General features: G+C 37.2%; 1 protein-coding gene across 4 annotated transcripts in view; it reads left to right on the top strand.

Moving 5' to 3' along the window:
- The window catches only part of surf2 (surfeit 2), a 33,566-nt gene that overhangs the window by 10,870 nt on the left and 3,640 nt on the right, over nt 1–19,056 (top strand). For 3 of the 4 annotated variants that reach the window (XM_030148542.1, XM_030148545.1, XM_030148543.1), the window contains exons 5-11: nt 4,118–4,261; nt 4,600–4,740; nt 5,745–5,894; nt 6,644–7,327; nt 7,416–7,511; nt 13,871–14,022; nt 15,504–15,607. In XM_030148542.1, coding sequence (XP_030004402.1) covers nt 4,118–4,261; nt 4,600–4,740; nt 5,745–5,894; nt 6,644–7,327; nt 7,416–7,511; nt 13,871–14,022; nt 15,504–15,607 — 1,471 coding nt within the window. The remainder of the gene's footprint in view (nt 1–4,117; nt 4,262–4,599; nt 4,741–5,744; nt 5,895–6,643; nt 7,328–7,415; nt 7,512–13,870; nt 14,023–15,503; nt 15,608–19,056) is intronic. The other variant, XM_030148544.1, reaches the window with a different exon arrangement.

Raw genomic sequence — 19,056 nt, 5'->3', positions numbered from 1 at the left:
GTCTTGTCCCATGTCTGTGTGTCTGTCTTCTCCTTGAATGTCCTCTATAAATGTCTCTTCTCTCTTCCTCCTGTCTGTCATTTTCTCCGTGTCGCTCCATGCCCCCACCACCACCACTCTCACACACACACACACACACACACACACACACACACACACACACACACACACACACACACACACTTCGTGTCGGACCTGAGCCGCTCCGTGTTCCGTGTCCGTCTCCCTCACCTTCTATTTCTCCGTTCCTGTCTCTAAATGGTTCTTCTGTAGCTCCATCATATATTGAATTGTCAGACTCTGTCTCCATAATCATCTTTAAGGCTTTTGAAACTGCGCGCGGTTCCTGCACAGTCTGCATTTCCTTATTCAGTCACTGCCGCTGGATCCGTTGCCATGGGATACGGAGACTCCAGTGCGAAAACATTTAACCCGGTCCGTCATTTTTCCGAAAAAGCTGCTTAATTGTTTGTTTTTGGACTAAGGAAAGTAATTCACATGATCCGCAACAGCTTCAACTACAGTAAAACAGTGAAAACATGGAGTGATGGAAAATCTTGTCATTGGCGGAGAAAGAGTTAAGTTGTGGAAAAAATGCCATATTTATTTATTTTCTCTCCCTCCCTCCATGAGTCTATTACAGTGTGGTAATTCTACTGTACAATTTTGAAAACTGCACATTTCTTTCAGCTACAAACAATGCTTCATTTACGCGTCGGTAAATGCCGGTGAAATCAAGGCATTATTTTATCGGTCTTAATGATAGGCAAAAAAACCGATACCGATATTCACCGATATTACATTTTTATGCCAATATCGGGCCGATAATATCGGTGGGCCGATATTATCGGACATCCCTAGTTCTATATTTTGTTGTTATACTGGATTTATACATCCTTTTAAATCCACAAATTGAAGAAGACGTTTTAAAGTTTTGGTCCAGATTATTCCACAAGTGTACCCCTCCAACAGAGATACACTGAATTTATATGTTTGTTCTACACTTAATTTTCTTGAAGATTTCAGTTCCCCTTAAATTGTAGTGACTTTGCCTGGGCTCAAACGTCTCCTGTAGACTTTAGGGGAGCATATGGTCATGGCTTTATACATTATGGTAAGAGTGTTCATGTCAACAAGAACGTGTAGTTTTGGGGCATTTTTTAAAAAGGGAATTTGTTGGAGCTAAGTACTGTGTTTGACTGACAGTTGAAATTGCCTTTTTTTTTTTTTGAGTTGATATATGGTAGAACAAGAGAATTAAACAACATATGGAGAGATTTCTGATTTAGAAGGTTTTTGGTTTTATACATTATAGCAATATTTTTGGCTATTTTTTATCTGAGAAAATTTACATGCTCTTTCCAATTTAACTGGGCATCATTTATAATGCCTAAAAATTTGGTTGCAAACGCTCTTTAATTTTCAGTTTCCTTAATTCTAATCATGACTTTTTTTGTTATTTTTCCTTTTACCAAAAATAATATATTTGGTTTTTACTAAGATTCAGTGATAATGAATTGATATCAAACCAATCCTATAGTATGGCAAGCTCCTTTTCAACTGTATCTAAAATTTTATTTAAATCTGTGCCGGAGCAATAGAGGTTGGTATCATCAGCAAATAAGGTACATTTAAGGCTTTTTAGGACCAAACATCATTTATTTACATAATGAATAATTTGGGCCCTAATACAGAGCCTGGCGATACTCCATGAGTTATCATTTTTCTTTCAGAATTTACATTATTCATGTGTACATATTGATATCTATTGCTGAGACAGCTTTTTATGCCAGGAGTTTGCAATGCCCCGGATACCATATCTCTCCATTTTCTGTAACAACAATGAATGGTCAATGGTGTCGAAGGCCTTGCTTAAGTCTATAAAGACACCTATAGTATATTCTTTATTGTCAATTGCAGTCGAAATTTCCTCCACTAGCTCCATAACTGCCATCGAAGTTGACATGTTTGCTCTGAATGCATATTAGTGGTTGCTCAGTAATTTGTGTTTATGGCTGAAATTGTCCATCCTTACTACAAATAAATTTTCCAAAATTTTTGAAAATTGTGAAAGAAGAGAAATGGGTCTGTAATTGTTAAACTGGTATCTGTCTCCATTTTTGAAAATGGGAATTACCTTAGCAATTATCATACTACACGGGAAAATACCGGTGAGGAAAGACTGATTACAGATATATGTAAAAGGTGTAACTATACAGTTTATGATAGCTTTTATTAGGATCATGTCAAAATTATGACAGTCACTTGACATTTTGTTCTTAAATGTTCTGACAATTTCATTTACTTCATTTGCATTCCACACCCCTAACAAATAAAAAATTGGGATTTTGTTTAATGATTCTTAAGTCCAGCTCATCAGTTTCTGTCAGTTCTGAGATATCATTTGCTACAGTAGGTCCCACGTTAACAAAGTAATTATTGATTTCATTTATTTCATTAATTTTATTTATAGTTAAGTTATCTTTAAGAAAATAAGTCGGCTATCCATCTGTTTCAGTCTTCTTTTTTTTAGACTGTTTAATACTTTCTGAGTCCCTTGGATATTATCCTTGTTCTGCTCTAAGAGTTTAAGATAATAATACTGGTTATTTAATCTTATTATATTTACCAGCTTTTTAAATATTTTTTAAATCTATTTTCAGCTTCACTTGTTCTATGTTTTATAAATAATCTATAGAGATGATTTTTCTTTTTACATGCATTTGCTATTCCTGGAGTTATCCATTCACACACATTCATACATCAGTGTGAATAGCAGCACTGGAGGCAAGGTAGGTGAAGTGTCTTGCCCCAAGGACACAACAGTGCATGACTAGGACAGGGATTCTTACCGCCAATCCTCTGGTTATTGGATGACCCACTCTACCTCCTGAGCCACGGCCACCCACTGTTGCATCAGATTCCACAATAGGCAGGTTCATTGGCACTAGGGATAGGATCATGGTTGGGCATAAAAGAAGCATCTACCAAAGGACTAGTTTGTAAAAGGACGAGGCCAACACTCAACACTTGGTGGCAAACTTGATGAGTCAGTCAGTTCCAACAGAATATTTCTCAAGACAAAACTGCCAAAAACTTCAGTCAATCACCATCTACAGAATACATAATGCTGTGAAAAGATACAGAGAGTGCAGGGAAATTTCAGTGTGTAAAGGCCAAGGATATGAAACCATTGGTGAAAGTGTAACCTTTGACCCTTAGGCTACATTCTATGAGAAACTGTCAGTCTGCTGTGATGAATATAGACACATGGGCTCAAGAGACCTCTGCAAAACCGTTGTGACTAAACATGGTTGTCCACCGCATCCAGAAATGCAGACTGAAACTATTACACAAAGCGGTAGAACTGTATCAGTTCTGTGCAGAAATGCTGTAGCGTTGTCTGGACCCAAGTTTCTGTCAGATGGATTGACAGACAGTGGGAATGTGAGCTGTGACAGGTGCCAAAGCAGCGTCTGTGATGGTCTGGAGCTGCATCAGCATCTACATGGTTGATCTGTGTGTGATCAATGTGAAGCCACAGAGTGAATTTTGACATACACTGCCATCACGTTGACATGTTAACCTTGAAGTCTGTTGGTTATTTCAGTTGGACAATGTCCAGATTAATTTTACACCAGTTCCAATAGTGTGACTTCATAGTCACAGAGGGCTGGACTGTCCTGTCTACAGTCCACATTTGTGTCCTATTGGAAATGAATGGACAACATGAAGAGGAGAATCAGATGACTACCATGGTCTGATGAGGAACCGAAGGAATGGACAGAAATTATACTTTGTACTTTTTGTCCTCATCAAAGGATAAAAAAGTGTAATAAAAAAGAGAGGCGGTAGTGGCAGCATCAAAATTTAAATTTTGCAATACACTTACATGTAAGTTATTCAATGAAAATTGAGTCTTTTCTTCTCTATACTCCATTTTCTTCTTCTTTCTTTCTTTTTCATTTTAGAAAAGCTTCCCAGTTTGATGGATTTCACCTTGACAACAGTAATACTGACTGAAGCCTGCTCAAAATAAGGAATTTGCTGCACTTTATGCAAGAAAACAATGAACTAAAATGTTTTATTTTTTTGTCTGTCATCTGCTCTATGGTAGTCTGCTCCATGTAGTCAGAAGCCCAGGTCTCATCCACAGTCTCAGCGTCAGCTTCCGCCTCAACCAATTTCCCCACCGTCTCATGATGGACCAGTGAAGAAGAAATTTGTCACCTTAGCCCCTGCACTGCATCCACCAGGTCAGGTGTGTTGACATTTGGTAGTAGATGCATCATCAGTTCAGGTTAGTAAATAATTTCACAATCTGTAACATTACAAACCATAAGTCTAGTCCTGTTCCATTCTGTAGTTCACTTTCAAAACCAGGGTTTTCTTTCAAAGTGTAAAATATTGTTTTTACTTATCTCAAATTTGGGCATTAAAATGTTTTAAGTATGATTTTGACAGCTCTTAAAAACTGACTGAGTTATATATACTGCTATTTTTATGTTCATATTGAAGCACCCGGCAGAAATGATCCAAGACTGTTTTAACATCTTACATGCTGTCATGTCAGTGAAAATGTGTTGTGTTGTGTCCCAGTCAGTGTCAGCACTCCAAGAGTGTGTTAGCCGAGCCCAGGCCGAGTCTCAGCTTCAGCCTTGCACATCATCACAGCCCACTGAGCCGACTTCAGTAGCTGGAGACTCTGCAGCTTCAGCCATGTCTTTACAACCAGAACAGGTTTGACTTGATTCATCTACATCATGTCAGCTCATAATAGGGTCATCCCACTCCAAGTCCTATCCACACCTTGGCCCTCTGTAAAGTAATCATGTAAAAACTTGTAATTATTTCATGGGATCATATCTGTACTTGTTTTTTGTCTTCTTGCAACCAAATTTTGTGTCTGAACAAGTATACAATCAAGTCTATGTACAGTACTGCGCAAAAGTCTTAGGCCACATTGTCTTTTCTTCAGATACAACAAGAAAATACAAGAAATATATTCATAGTCTTAAAAGACACACAAAAAACTCAACTAAATTGGTTGTAAAGGTTAAAGTCACTATTTAGTGTGACCACTGACCCCATGACAAGAAGAAGCACAAACAATTAGAAACATTTGACATGTGTTGAATGAAACCTGGTATAAAATTAATGCCATAAATCTAATATTGTCTGAACAAAAGGGTTAAAGACTTGTCAAATGCAAAGGGACATCACACTAAATACTTCTTCTTTAGTTTGTTGAAGCTATTTTTTTTTCTTGAAACTAGTTTTTCCTGCTGTTCATACTTCACATATATCCAGATTGGATCTAAATACAGAGACTGACAAATGCTTATATCATTAGAACTTTAAACCAATAAACCTAGTCAGACTAGGACATCGTACTTTAAAATTGGAAAACCAACCCAAATCTTGTAGTTTTACCTCTGTACACCACCACAGTGGATCTAAAATTAATCAATCAAGAGACTGAGAGATTGTGACTGAAGTGCAGACTATCACTTTTAATTCAAGGGGTATTGGCCTCTAATCAATAGTTGTAATTCCAAAATGGCTGAAACAATATTTTGTTAAACCCCTTGAATTAAAGATAAAGTGAGCCAGCATGTAGTGACTCTACATTAAGCCATTTCATTTTCAATTCATCCAATTTGTCTTTTCAGTCTACTTATCTCACACTTTAATGTTTTCACTTCCATGGTAGTCTACTTATTAACAGAGTCTTCTTTGTTCAGAATCAGCTGGATTGCAGCCATACTGTGACACAACCTGGAAAAGGCCCTTTGCCATCATGTTCCCCTACAATAACTGAAGCCAAGTCAGTGGGAGACAGTGCATTAACACAGTCTGCAAACACAAGAGGACCAATGGCAAAACAATCAAAGGTTTGTTGTGAAAAGGCAGCGCTTACTCACCATCCAAATTTGAACATGTAATGATCAGTTATAGTGAAATCTTGAGTCAGATCCTATATGTACAGTATGATCAACAACACATTTTTTAACAATATCTTTATTGGATTTTTGTAAATATATTAAACATTTAGCATTCACTTGTACAGTGTCATTTTGAAATAAAATACATAATCCCGGCCCCCACATCATATGAACAGAACAGAACATCATTCCACTCTCTTACTCACTTAAAGATAATAAATGGACAAATAAATGATATACAAGAAATAAAAAAAACCAAAATATTATGAATAGTCAAATACAAATATATATGGTACCTTAAAATTTGTTAATATTTTTTGTACAGTGCATAAAAAAAACATTCAAATGTTATTCACATTCAAACCAAACAAAAATGATAATACAACAATACAGTGAGGCTTACAGTACTTTGTCCTACACCTCTTGTAAGATTTGTCTGATATCTGTCTTTTTAATAAATTGTACAAAGGGTTTCCAGATACCTTCATATACATCTACTTTGTTTTTATGAATATATGTTATTTTCTCCAAGGCCATACATCATGCCATAGCATTAAACTAATCACCTATTGTAGGTGGATTGGACTTTTTCCAACACAGAGCTATCATTTTTTGCTCTGTAATATAGCAAACTCTGTGAATTTACTTTGTTGGAATTTCAGAATCATCACTAACACATTGAATACTTTATTTTCAAGATTGTCATAACAACTCCAAACTCCGTGTCAAGTCGGATCGTTACAGGACCCCTGCAGGTGGTGCTCGATAACATTGTGAAAGGACGTATCAACAGAATCCCGCATGCAATTATGTTGGTCCCTGGACTGTTTGATGTAATGGTCCAAGAGGTGCTCGATGTATTGAAAAAGGAGTGCAAGAAGCTAACCAGCCTGAAATTCGGGTCTGTTCTCCGACAGACCAGTTTCAAGAACTTAAAAGACTTTAAATGGATGGATGTGGTTGCAGAGTGGCAGACAAATGCACCCACTTTTCTAAAGTTTTTAGAGGCTGCGAGTTCTATCTCCATGGAGGCCACGACTTTAAAACCACCACGGATCTCTCATGGAAAGACCAACAAATTCAAAATCCCTATGGCTGGGGCAATTCTGTTAAATGCACGCTGTTTGTCGATGTCTGCACATATGTACAGGAATGCTCTGGTTATGCACCACTGCAGGGCAAAAACACGCTTTCGGAGATTAAATCGACTGGGGGTCTGCATATCTGGCAATAGGGCTCTTGCAAAGCTGAAAGAAAAGTTCCTCCAGTGGAAAGAGAAGGGATGTGAAGATGGCAAGGTGTCAAATCGCAACTGTGGGGGAGCAGACTCTGGAGGAGAGTTCACTGTACAACTGCAGGACACAGATTCAGATGAGAGCAAGGCAAGACATGACAAAAGAGTTGAGTTCTAGTGATACGCCACCTTAACTCACTGTGTAGTAACCTCTGCTTATTATGTGTTCACCACAGGATGAGAGTGAAAACAGGAGGTCACCAGAAGACGGAGCACCTGTTGAGAGTGAATCTGATGTGGCAACACCTGACGACAGTGATGATGAAGAGGAGGTATGTCATTACCATCTCATTGTCATGGCAGCCAACACAGAATCTGACTCAAAAGTGGATCAAATACTATAGAACCAATGAGCTAAAACTCTCCATAAGGGTAGAGTTGTAGCTCTCCTGCTTCATACTGATGTTGCCAGTGAACAAAATTAGGTATTTATTTTACGGTAGCAAAGAGGAAAGACAGAGATTGGAGGAGTGGTGGGTTTGAGCTCTGTTGTAGTGCAACGGTATATTAACGTTAAATTCTTACTAAATATTTTCTTTGGTGTAATGCTGGACTGTGATTTTGTGCCTGTCATACTAAGGCATAACAAGAAATGCTTTTTTTTTTTTTTTTTTTTTTTTTTTAGAAGTGGGTTTTACTTTTATACTTTGAGCACATTTCAGATCTTGTGCACTTTCAAAGATGCGAAGATTTTTTTATTGTCAATTCACTAGATGCATATTGAGATACAATTTCTCACTCACCTTGTTATTAAATGCAATGCAACTTAAAAAAAAAAAAGAAGAAGAAGAAAAAAAGAATAAACTAATAGAATATAAAGTGTGTACATCAATCTATTTACAATAGCAGTGGGCGTATAAAACAGTAACAGTTATGAGGTGAGGAGGTGAATAGTGGAACAAAGGCAATAGTGCAATGTTTGTAATAAAGTGCAGTATACCAGGCATATTAGTGATTTGAGGAACCATGACAACCAAATTCTCCAAAAATTTGGAAAATGTCACTTTCATGTTGGAAGACAATGTGAAAATGATCAAACCCATACCTTCTTTAGATCCATTTTACTTCATCGGGCTTTTACGGAAGCATGGTTGTTGGCTTAAACTGTTCACAAGTCCCATCACGGTCTTAATGTCTAATGCAGTGTTCATTAAACGGCAATTCACTTTTCATTTTCTTTCCTGATATTTCACAGTATGTTGAGATTTAGAGTGGATTGGAAATATTCTTTTAAAGCTGCTGTTGGTTTCAGATTACAACTAGTACACAGGATTTACCACAAATTAAGCTGCAATTGTTCTCTTTTACACAAGTAAGTAATTAAGTAAAGTTTTATTTAAATAGCAGTTGGTTACACATGGTTACAAACTGCTGTACACATGTAAAAGAAAAGATAAACTAACCAGATAGGATTTATAGCAAACATACAAGAAAAAAGCTTTACCGTATAAAAGACCAAACCATGCACACCAGTGTACATGCACATACAGACACAGATACACACACTACGTATATATTTTTGGACCAAAAAAAACTGGACCAACATAGATCATAAAGATTTTTTTCAGTACTTGCAAATTCGTACTTTTGTCAAGGAGACCTTTCCATCCTTCCCCAATCAACCACCAGAATATGCTTTGGATAACAGGCTCCTAGATGACCCAGGAAAAACGGAGCGGTTTCTAGAATCTATAATAACCTTTCACAGTTGGACTGTGTAGCTACTTTGGACCACCTAAAAGGAGCCTGGTCTAATGACCTAGGAGTAACCATTACTGAGAGTCAGTGGACTAAAGCACAGGAACGAGTCCACTCCTCTTAAATCTGTTGCAGACATGGACTACTGCAGTTTAAAATCTTGCACAGATTGCATCTGTCTAAATTGAAGTTGTCCAGGATGTTCCCTGGAGTGAACCCCCTTTGCGATCGTTGTGGCCAGAGCTTAGCTTCACTGGCACACATTTTGGACATGCCCCAACATCACTGCCCACTGGACTGAAACTTTAGAGACTTCGTCTAAGATTTTTAAGAGACAGATCCATCCAGACCCGATAACAATAATGTTCACTGTGGAACCAACAGGAGTGGACCTTAGTACTAAACACTGTTGTTTTGAGGATTGTGACAAAACTGGCCAGACGGCTTATTCTGTTAAACTGGAGGAACAAAAATCCTGTAACTCATCAGGCACTATTGAAAGACATTATACAACACTTACATTTGGAGAAAATCTAATTTTCAATAAAAGGTAATGTAAAGTTATTCTATTCAATTTGGCAGCACTTTATAGATTGCTTTAATATTAAGTAAGTAGGCTGACACCCCCCCCACACACACACACCCTTTTTATGTGTGTATATGTGAGTGCAGGTGTAGTGTTCTTGTTCTGACACCACGTATATTGGATACTGTATATGACTTTTTTATATTGTCATTGTTCTAATTTCAATAAAAAGAGTTTTAAAAAAACTGGTCCAAAGGAAAGGCAAGTTTTTAAAAGCCTTTTAAAACAATCCAGATTGGTGCAAAAACAGCAAAGTCACAGTCACCTTGTGTAGAGAGATTTGAGCGGGGAATAGATAGGAGACTGTAGGAAGATCGACCAAAGCCCAGGGCCTCATAGAGTTCCATCCCACTGCCCCATTAAACACAATAAGTCAGAGCAGACATTCAGAGCAGTCTAAATCCAGAGGGAGTTTTTTTTTTTTTTTTTTAATATCAGTGTTTCCCTAAATTCCCAAAACACAGCACAGTCAGCCAAGTCTCTTCTCTGAAAGAGACTTGAAAATCTGAATCTGAACTGAAAATCTGCTTAGTACAACAGTATGTATGTAGTTGGTAGCTTGTTGTTACTCCTTTTGCAACCATTACTTCAACCAAACATCTTCTGGCACCACTAACCAGTGTGTCACATATGGTTTTAGGGATTTTTGCCCACTCCTCCTTGCAGAACTCAGCCAGTTGAGAGAAGTTGAAGAGACATCCATTTATCACCTGCTTCCAATCTTTCCACAGCCTTTCTATGGGATTAAGGTCTGGACTTTGACTGGGCCAATCCAGAGTGTGAATATTTTTTCTCTTCAGCCATCCCTTGGTAGTTTTGCTGGAATTCTTGGGGTTGTTGTCTTGTTGCATAATCCATTTGTGTCCCAGCTTCCACTCCCTGAACGATGGCAGGAGATTCTGATCAATAATTTGTTGATATGACTGAGAAAACAAGGATCCCTGTATAACATGGAGTCATTGAAGTCTGGAGGCAGAAAAGGAAGCCCAGACCTTTACATTTCCACCATCATGTTTAACTGTTGAGAGAAGGTTCTTTTCTTGATGTGCAGTGTTGTCTTTGGTACAAATATGGCACCTATGACTGTGGCCGGGTAATTTAATTATGGACTCATGTCAGAGTTTTAATGGGCGTAAACTTTGTTCTTTCTTCAAAGCAGAGGCTTCCTTCTAGCACTTCTTCCATGAATGCCACACGAGTTAATTTTTCACCTGATTATAGACGCATGTACATTTATCTCAGATGCTGCCATTGATGTCTACAACTCTCTGGTGGTGATGTTTAGGTTGGCCTTTAGGTGATTTACTATTTTTCTGCTGCTTCTTGGTGAAATTTTTGATGGACATCTACTTCTGGGCGGAGCTGTGGTGTGGTGAGTGCCCTCCATTTATAAATGATTTGTCTTACAGTGCGATGGATGGAACTGGAATGTTTTGGAGATGGTCTTGTAGGTTTCAAAGACTGATGAGCTGCCACCACCTTCTTCCTAGTGTCCTTGGATGTCTCCTTTTCTCTCGGCATTCTTGATCTGTGTGCTTCATGCCTTGGTACAACAGTGATTTGCTTGGTTTCCTCTTTCTTTTAATCAGTGTTGCTCAAAACCTTTCCTAAAGATGTTTCATGTAATTGGTCTGTTTAACTGATTACTTGAGGACCCACATGTGTTTCACCTGAGTCTGTTGCCCTCTTGACTTTACAAATGCAGCTGGGGTTCACTTACTTGAGCACATACTCTGATTCCATGTTTCACGTAGTCTGCTGGCTACTCACACAGTTCCCTCCAAAGAAGTACAGAAGAACCTCACAGTACAAGTGCACCATTTATAAGTAATTTGTTTTACGAGCCATGGTTCGTAAGTATTTTTTGTCTTAAAATCCGCAGTACGAGCAAGCTTCTTTCTAGCTACCGCTAGTCAGCACTGAGCTCGCACATGGCCCCCTTACAGGAGCAGCCTCCGCTCGCTCAGTTTACATTCACATGCACAAATTGTCTCATCTTTAAGGTAAATAAGTTAATAAAACCAGTTTATTTCTTTTGCATTCTCTTTTATTATGTTTTTAAAATTGTTATTTTCTTTTTAACAGCACATACTCTGCTTTAAAACCCATTAAAAGGATTTTTGGGTGGTTCATGGCGGCTGGAACGAATTAATTATACTTCAAATAATTTCAGTAGGGAAAATTGATCTGTAAAACGGGTATATCAAAAAACGAGCTCGGTCATGGAATGAATTAAACTTGTACTGCAAGGTTCTACTGTACATGGAATTAATAAACATAAACCTGACATTTCATATATAAAAACAGGTGATGATAAACTAAGAAAATGTTGGTAAAACAACAGAAAAATGCACACCACACTACTCAAGGGGATCACAAACTTTCAGATAGCATTGTACATCAGAGATGAGAAAGACTTTCTACACTGTCACCAGTGGAAGGTGCTTAAAGCAGCATCTGTGATACAGTGTGGTCAGATAAATAAAGGTTTGAGTAAATTAACAAATCTCAGACATTCAAGAAAAAAATGAGAAATGCTGGAGCACACTGATATTTCCAAAACATTTAATAGTGCAAACAAACTAACATTTCTGTGTCTTCATCAGAGTAAAGGACAAAGGCGAGATTTCTTGGAAGTTGTGGCAACAATATTAGTATCATTAGCCAACAGACCTGAGCCTCATGTCAACCTGTTACCAGCAATAATGGTTGTATGGTGCTTCTGTTCTTTACCCTGAAGAGGAGACAGTAATGTTGACACATTAGTCTGTTTGCACTGATAAAAGAAATTATTGATGTACTCCAGTTTTTCTCCCTTTTTTTTCTTAAAGTCTGTGGTCCCAGCAGAAATACACCTGATTTTGCTGATTTCTGCTGAATGATGCACAAAGAACCTTATTCTAACAAATCCCAGATTTTAGTTTTCATTGTATTTTAGAAAATTTCCTTACTTTTCTGAATATTAACCCAAAAAAACCCAAACAGCCACCAGTGACATAAACCATTCTACAGATATAAAGTCTTTAATACCTGTTGACCCACAAATCCTATCAATAAATGTAAATAATTGGTATAAAATGCAGTTTGTCATCTTTTGATAGTCATCAGATATGACCCATTTGGACGTTCAGAGGCTCCGTAGTGAACATGGGAACACCGTTATCTGCTACAACATTGATTCACCAGTAAAGCCCAAGGAGTTTGATCAATGACAGTGGATGGACACCCTTGTTTTTACATTCAGTTAGCAATATCTTTCCTGAAAAAGTAAAGTTTTCTTCATTTTTCTCTGTTTTGATATAATTAAGTTTGAATTTACTCTGAGTTTTCATGAACATCTACATGATCTGTGAATTAAATACAGGAAAATACATGATTCACACCAAAAATTGCAAAATACAGAGGATGATGTTATAAAAGAAACTGTTGATAAATCAGGAAGAAATAGAGAAAAAATCATTTGGGTATTGCCACAAAAGTAGCGATGGGTTTTTATGGGTTAAAATGAAAGTACAATATTGCATTTTTTAGATGCAGGTAGTAACTTAATATTAATTTCAGTTTCTCAAAAACTTGTCAATTGGGGTTTTACATTTATGATATTTAAAATTTGCTTATAATATAATTAGATTCATTGGAAAATACTTTCACATACAGTACCAGTCAAATGTTTGGACACACATTCTCATTCAATGTTTTATTAGTAGTAGTAGTAGTAGTAGTAGTAGTAGTCGTAGTAGTAGTAGTAGTAGTATTTGTTTTCTTTGTACGTTGCAGTTTAATATTGAAGTCATCAAAAGTTTGAAAGAACACAAGAAATTATTACTGTTCATATTTTGGTGAAGGTGCGCGTCACGATTAACCGAATAATCAACATAAGTTGGCTTCACTATTTGGTATCACAAGGTTATTAAAATGCTCTAAAATGAGGTTTCTGTAAAATTCCTTACTCTTAAGCTGAGTAGGTTGTTATTCCTATTTCAGGCCAGTAGGTGGCATTAACATATTTAAACAGCACAGTGTCTGCTGTGAACCCACGTGCACCCCACTGCTGTGGACATTTCCTGTCAGGGTTCGGCTTTACTAACAGACTCACGTTTGCGTTCAAGTATTTTTGAGCTATGGATGACTTACCAGCGGATATCAGAGCCTTTCTTCTAAACCACCCTTTCTTTGAGCTTACCGATGGTAAAAAGGTTAGAGAGCTGATTCCACATTACACCGCCCAGCTCCGCGGTCCTTCATGCTAACTGTGACGCTAACTGTAATGCTAATGTGACGTGTTTGCTTGTAACGTACATGGTATAAATGTCATTTGAACGAACCACATACGACATGTCATTTCAGGTCAGATGCACGCTAAATGGCCACGAGTTACCGTGCAACCTGACAGAGATTCAGAAGTTCACTCAGGGGAAGAAGTACGAGAAACTGAGTGCAACTGCAGAGTTCAACTACAGCCAATACGAGCCTCATATTGTACCGAGCACCAAACAACCGTAAGGAAACCGTGACCTGTCATTATTTACATGATGAGTCTCCAGTTGACTGTTAACCCTTAACCCTCAAAGATCCAAACAGCCACTGGCAGCCAAAATAGTCTACTGATCTAGAATGTTTAATGTCTGTTGATCGACTAATCCTATCCATAGATGTAAATAATTGGTGTAAAATGCAGTTTGTCATCTTTTCATGGTCATCAGATATGACCCTTTTGGATGTTCAGAGGCTCCGTAGTGAACATGGGAACGCCGTTATCTGCTACAACAATGGTTCACCAGTAAAACCCATGGAGTTTGATCAATGACAGTAGATGGAGACACTTGTAATATTCAGTTAATGATATCTTTGCTGAAAAAGTCACTTCTTCTACAGTTTTCCTTGGTTCTAATATATTAACCCTCAACTTAAATCTGAACTTTTTATGAACATCTATATTATAAATCAAATGTAGAAAATACTTGGTTTTCACAGAAAAAATGGAAAATACAGATGATAATGTAATAAATGGTAGTAAATCACTTAAAGTTTAAATTTACAGATAAATTCATTTGGGAGCTTCCATAAAAGTAGCACTGGGTCTTTATGGATTAAAGACTTGGAACTATCTTTGTAGTAACTTCTAAATTAATATTTCGTCTGCATTCAACTTTTACTAAGTGATTCAACATCATATTATCCTCTGCATTTAGCTTTTTTTTTTTTCAGTTTAAGTTTGGTATGTTTTTGCATTTAATTTATAGCTCATGTAGATGTTCATAATAGCTCTGTGAATTCAAAGATCATGTCAATATAGAGAAAATTGTATAGAAGAAGTGACCTTTTCAGCAAAGTTGTCATTAACTGAATATTAAAACAAGTGTCTACAATAGGGGTTGGCAACATGTGGCTCTTGGGCCCTTTTCAAGTGGCTCAAAACTTACATTTTACACGCTTTGCTATTATCATTGCAACCATAAATGCATTTTGATGTTATGCAGTTGTAAAAATGTAGACTAGACTCCAAATGAATGAAAAACTCGAAGTAGTAGTAGTAAAAGTCCACCACTTTTTATTTCATGACACTGAAAGTATTCAGCTGTGTGCTCTGTTGCAAAGAAAGCCTTCACATACTAGTCAAGTTTTGCTCCACAACACAATAATGACAAATGTCACTATTTTCTTTTGTGTAGTTGTGTAGTTTCTTTGTATTTCTGTAAATGCAACAAAACCTTGATTTATTCCCAACATATTCCGTACCAACTAATTCTAAAGGGATTGAGGTAAAACATATGACACTATCTTTTGGCTCTAGTTTTATTTTTTGTTTTGTTTTTTTGTCTTTTTCTGTGTTTAGAGGTAAAGAAAGAGCACTAACATTAACATGTACTTTCCTCTTAAAAACAAACTTCAGTGTCATATTTTCATGGAAGCAGCATATCGAACACTTGAAGGCAGTGTGCAGACTTTAATGTTTGCTGTGTGTGTTTCTCTGTTGTAGAAATCAGCTCTTCTGTAAACTGACCCTCAGGCACCTCAACCGACAGCCACACCACGTCCTGAAACACGTCAACGGAAAACGCTACAGGAAAGCGCTCGCTAAATGTCAGTACATAGTTTATCCTCATGCAGTTAACTTGTTTAATGCTACTTGTGTGTTATTGACACTAAGCCTTTTCTCAGTAGATAATAGAAGATGCGCACAACAAGGCACATCATGTTGCAAAGTGAGGAAGGAAATCAAAGATATCTGACAGATCTCTGTTATCATCTGTCCGTGCAGCATAAAGTCCTTTTTTAACTTCCTCTCCTTTTTGACAGTTAATTTGTGTTGGTTAGTACTTTAGATCCTTTCAGGGTTTTTTTAATGGTCTGGTGTGTTATGAAGGATTATTTTGTGACATTTTGGGCTCTTGGTCAATTCAAAATATTAATAAACCTTTAACCTGAATATTTAAGAAAGCAGAAGTAAGGTTTTGACTTCCTTAGGAGAATATCTACAGTATGTGTGCATAATTATTGGGCAACTATTAGTGTGCAGAATTATTATGCAGGTAAATGAAAAATTTTCCATCTCACGTTTATTTTCACTTGTTAAAGTGAGAATATTGCCTTTACCATGCAGTGGAGTATTTAGATGCTGTCATGGATGTTTGTAGCACTCTAGACACAATTTGAGTAAAAACACAAAAGTCAGTGAATCGAGGTTAAAGCAAGTATATTTTTACACATGCAAAGATATATTGAGACAACAGACCACACTTCCAGAGTCTTGCTTGCCGCTGCCAGCCTAGTGCAGAAGTACAAGGGTTTTTAAACACTAGGTCATCACCATGAAAGGTCATTTGTCAGTGGCTGATTTTACTTTTCAGTTACGCATGCATGATCCTTTTTTTACAGTAAGGGTAAATTGATCACAACAGGTGGTCAGTTAAAATGAGATTCTTAACATGCAACGTTGCAATTTCCTTGTCAGTGCATATGATGGTACATTGTTACATGTGAAAATAATGGCCTTCTCGAAAGATGCAGACTTTTTCCTGTACCACTGCTTGAAGAAAGTGCCCTCTAAACACTGGCAGTAGGTTTTGGAGTTGATTTTGAGTCAGTCTTGAGCTAGTTGGTTCCTAAAAGGTCCAGTTCCTCTTTAGTTAAACACCAGCTGATATCAGTACCCACCTCCACCTTGTTGGCATCTGAGTGGAAGTGGAGCTCTGTGTCGGTGACTGATGCAGCCATGGCCCATCTGTCTGGTCCAATCTTGTACCAGTTACTGTGTTTGTGCCATCATAATCTGAGAATAGTGTGTGAGAAGCTGGTCAAATCTACTGATCGATATGAACAACAAACCCCAGTATTGGAGTCCATCAGCCTGGATCGACATTGTTCCAAAATGTCTCCGTGTCTTGTTCTGGTGGTTGTGACACAATAACAGTAATAGTTTCCACTTCAGTCAAGTTTGGATGAAATCATTATCCTGTTTATTACCAAAACTGAATGGAAAAAATCCGGGTGTGAGTGGAGATGAATTTTGAGTGACTTTCTGCATGTCCTCAACTAGTTGATCATGTTTTGATGCTCTATGGTTGTTCAGAAAATTGTGCACCACATGAATGAACAAATGAATCCCAGTCTGTTTAAATAAACCAGTAAGTTCTATAACCTGGGCTTCAGTGAAAATTTCTGCTTTCAGGACTACAAGATTTTTTTTTTTTTTCAGGTTTTGAAAGTCATCTTGGATCACATGGATTAAAGCAAACTTAAAGTGTGATGCCTCAACTGGCAACTATATTAACGTTTGCCTAACTCAAAATCCTGACATTCCAGAGAAATTCTGATCAGATTTGGAATTAGTATACTTAATGTACATACAATCAAGTGTTTTTCTACTGGTAGCAAAGACATTCCAAAAATACAGAGTTTTAAGTCAAATAAGACAAAGCCTCTTGACCTTAAGTTTAAGCACCTAAGCCCCCCAGAAACTGAAAGAAAAGCACAATGGACCAAAGATTAGCTACAAAATGAGCTGAAAACTGTTGCATGCTGAAAAGCTGTCAGTTCAGACCAAGGCTACAGGATTGGTTAGTTCGTTGTTCCCATAGCAACAACTCTCTGGACTCTCAGTATCTTTGCTGGCTTTTCATGTAGTTCTGTAGTTGAATATGATTAAGTGTCTTAAAATATGAATGAGGACAGTGAGTTATTTACGACAGCTGCATTTCTGGTGTTGATGAAAAGGTAAATAAAGGGGGTAGACAACAATTCCTGACCGTCAGGGCGATTGAGCTGTTTACATGAGTTGGGGTCATGTTTAAAAGCAGAAAATAATGCCGCACTTGTTAACAGGTGAACACCAGCCCGTAAACACTGAGAAGTCAAACACTGTAACATGCAACGCTCAAGCTGATCAAAGACAGATCAGCATACACCACTGCAGCATTTACCTGCAACATCCCTTTTTGTGTTGCTATGAAAGTAAACAATTGCTCATGTCATGTATGTAGATGTGATTAACATTTTGACTTTTCACATGGGAAAATGTCTATTGAAACCCCAGAATATGAAGGGAAAAAAACTCCTAGAATTTGGCAAAAAGGTTTTTTGCACTCACCTAATTGATTTCAAATTTTAAATGTAGCTTCATCAGGATAATGTCTTCAAAGTGTGCTCACAGTTTTGAAAAATTTAGCTTTTTTAATTTTTGCCACATTTTTAAAAATATTAGAAGTTTGCCTTTACTTATAACAGTCCATATTTTGATGGCTTAAAACATGGAAATAGATAGAGATGTCAACATAGTTGGACTTTCATTTGGATCCTTGACCTTTGGGTCTGTGACCTTTGACCTTGAGTGAAAGTGAAGGGTCAAACTCAAGCTCACCCAAGTCTAGATTTTAACAATCTTCTCCAAAATTACTGGTTGGATTAATTTCAAATTTTATATGTTGCTGCCTTGGGACAGTGTTTACAAAGTTAGGTCACAGTTTTGAGGAATTTTGATTTATTTATTTTTATTTTTTTTTTGACATTCTTGAAGTATTACAAATTTGCCTTTACTTATAATGGTCCATATTTTGATGGCTTATAACATGGAAATGGTTAGAGATATCAATATAGTTACTATTGAGCACTGATAGGAGGTCATGTATGGATGTTCATTTAATTTATTGAGTTATCCTCCAGTGAAAGTACCACCCACCTCTATTGGGAGATTGATCTCCTGCATCAGGACCTTAAGACTCTAACATAGCAACAGAACCTGACAACCTCACAAATTCAACTTGGTATTGATTCTTGATAGAATATGCCGGTGAGATACAGGGCCATTGGTCTTATTTTTGTGAAATTAAATGTGCACAAAGGAAATGGAATCACCTTTTTTGAATAAATTCTGGCATAGTGAACATTTAGCTCTTATGAATGATCATTTGCTGTGCCTTCCCAGATATTCTGATAAAGTATAAAACATGTCTGGTACAACAGGTTAGGATGAGGAGACTGAATGATTCCTCTTCATCCATGAAAAAAGACAATACAACCATTTTAGATAATAT

This window comes from Sphaeramia orbicularis, chromosome 12, assembly GCF_902148855.1.
Source record: "Sphaeramia orbicularis chromosome 12, fSphaOr1.1, whole genome shotgun sequence".
Classification (NCBI taxonomy): domain Eukaryota; kingdom Metazoa; phylum Chordata; class Actinopteri; order Kurtiformes; family Apogonidae; genus Sphaeramia; species Sphaeramia orbicularis.
Note: the sequence above shows the minus strand (reverse complement) of the source record. Positions and strands in the feature narration are given on the sequence as shown.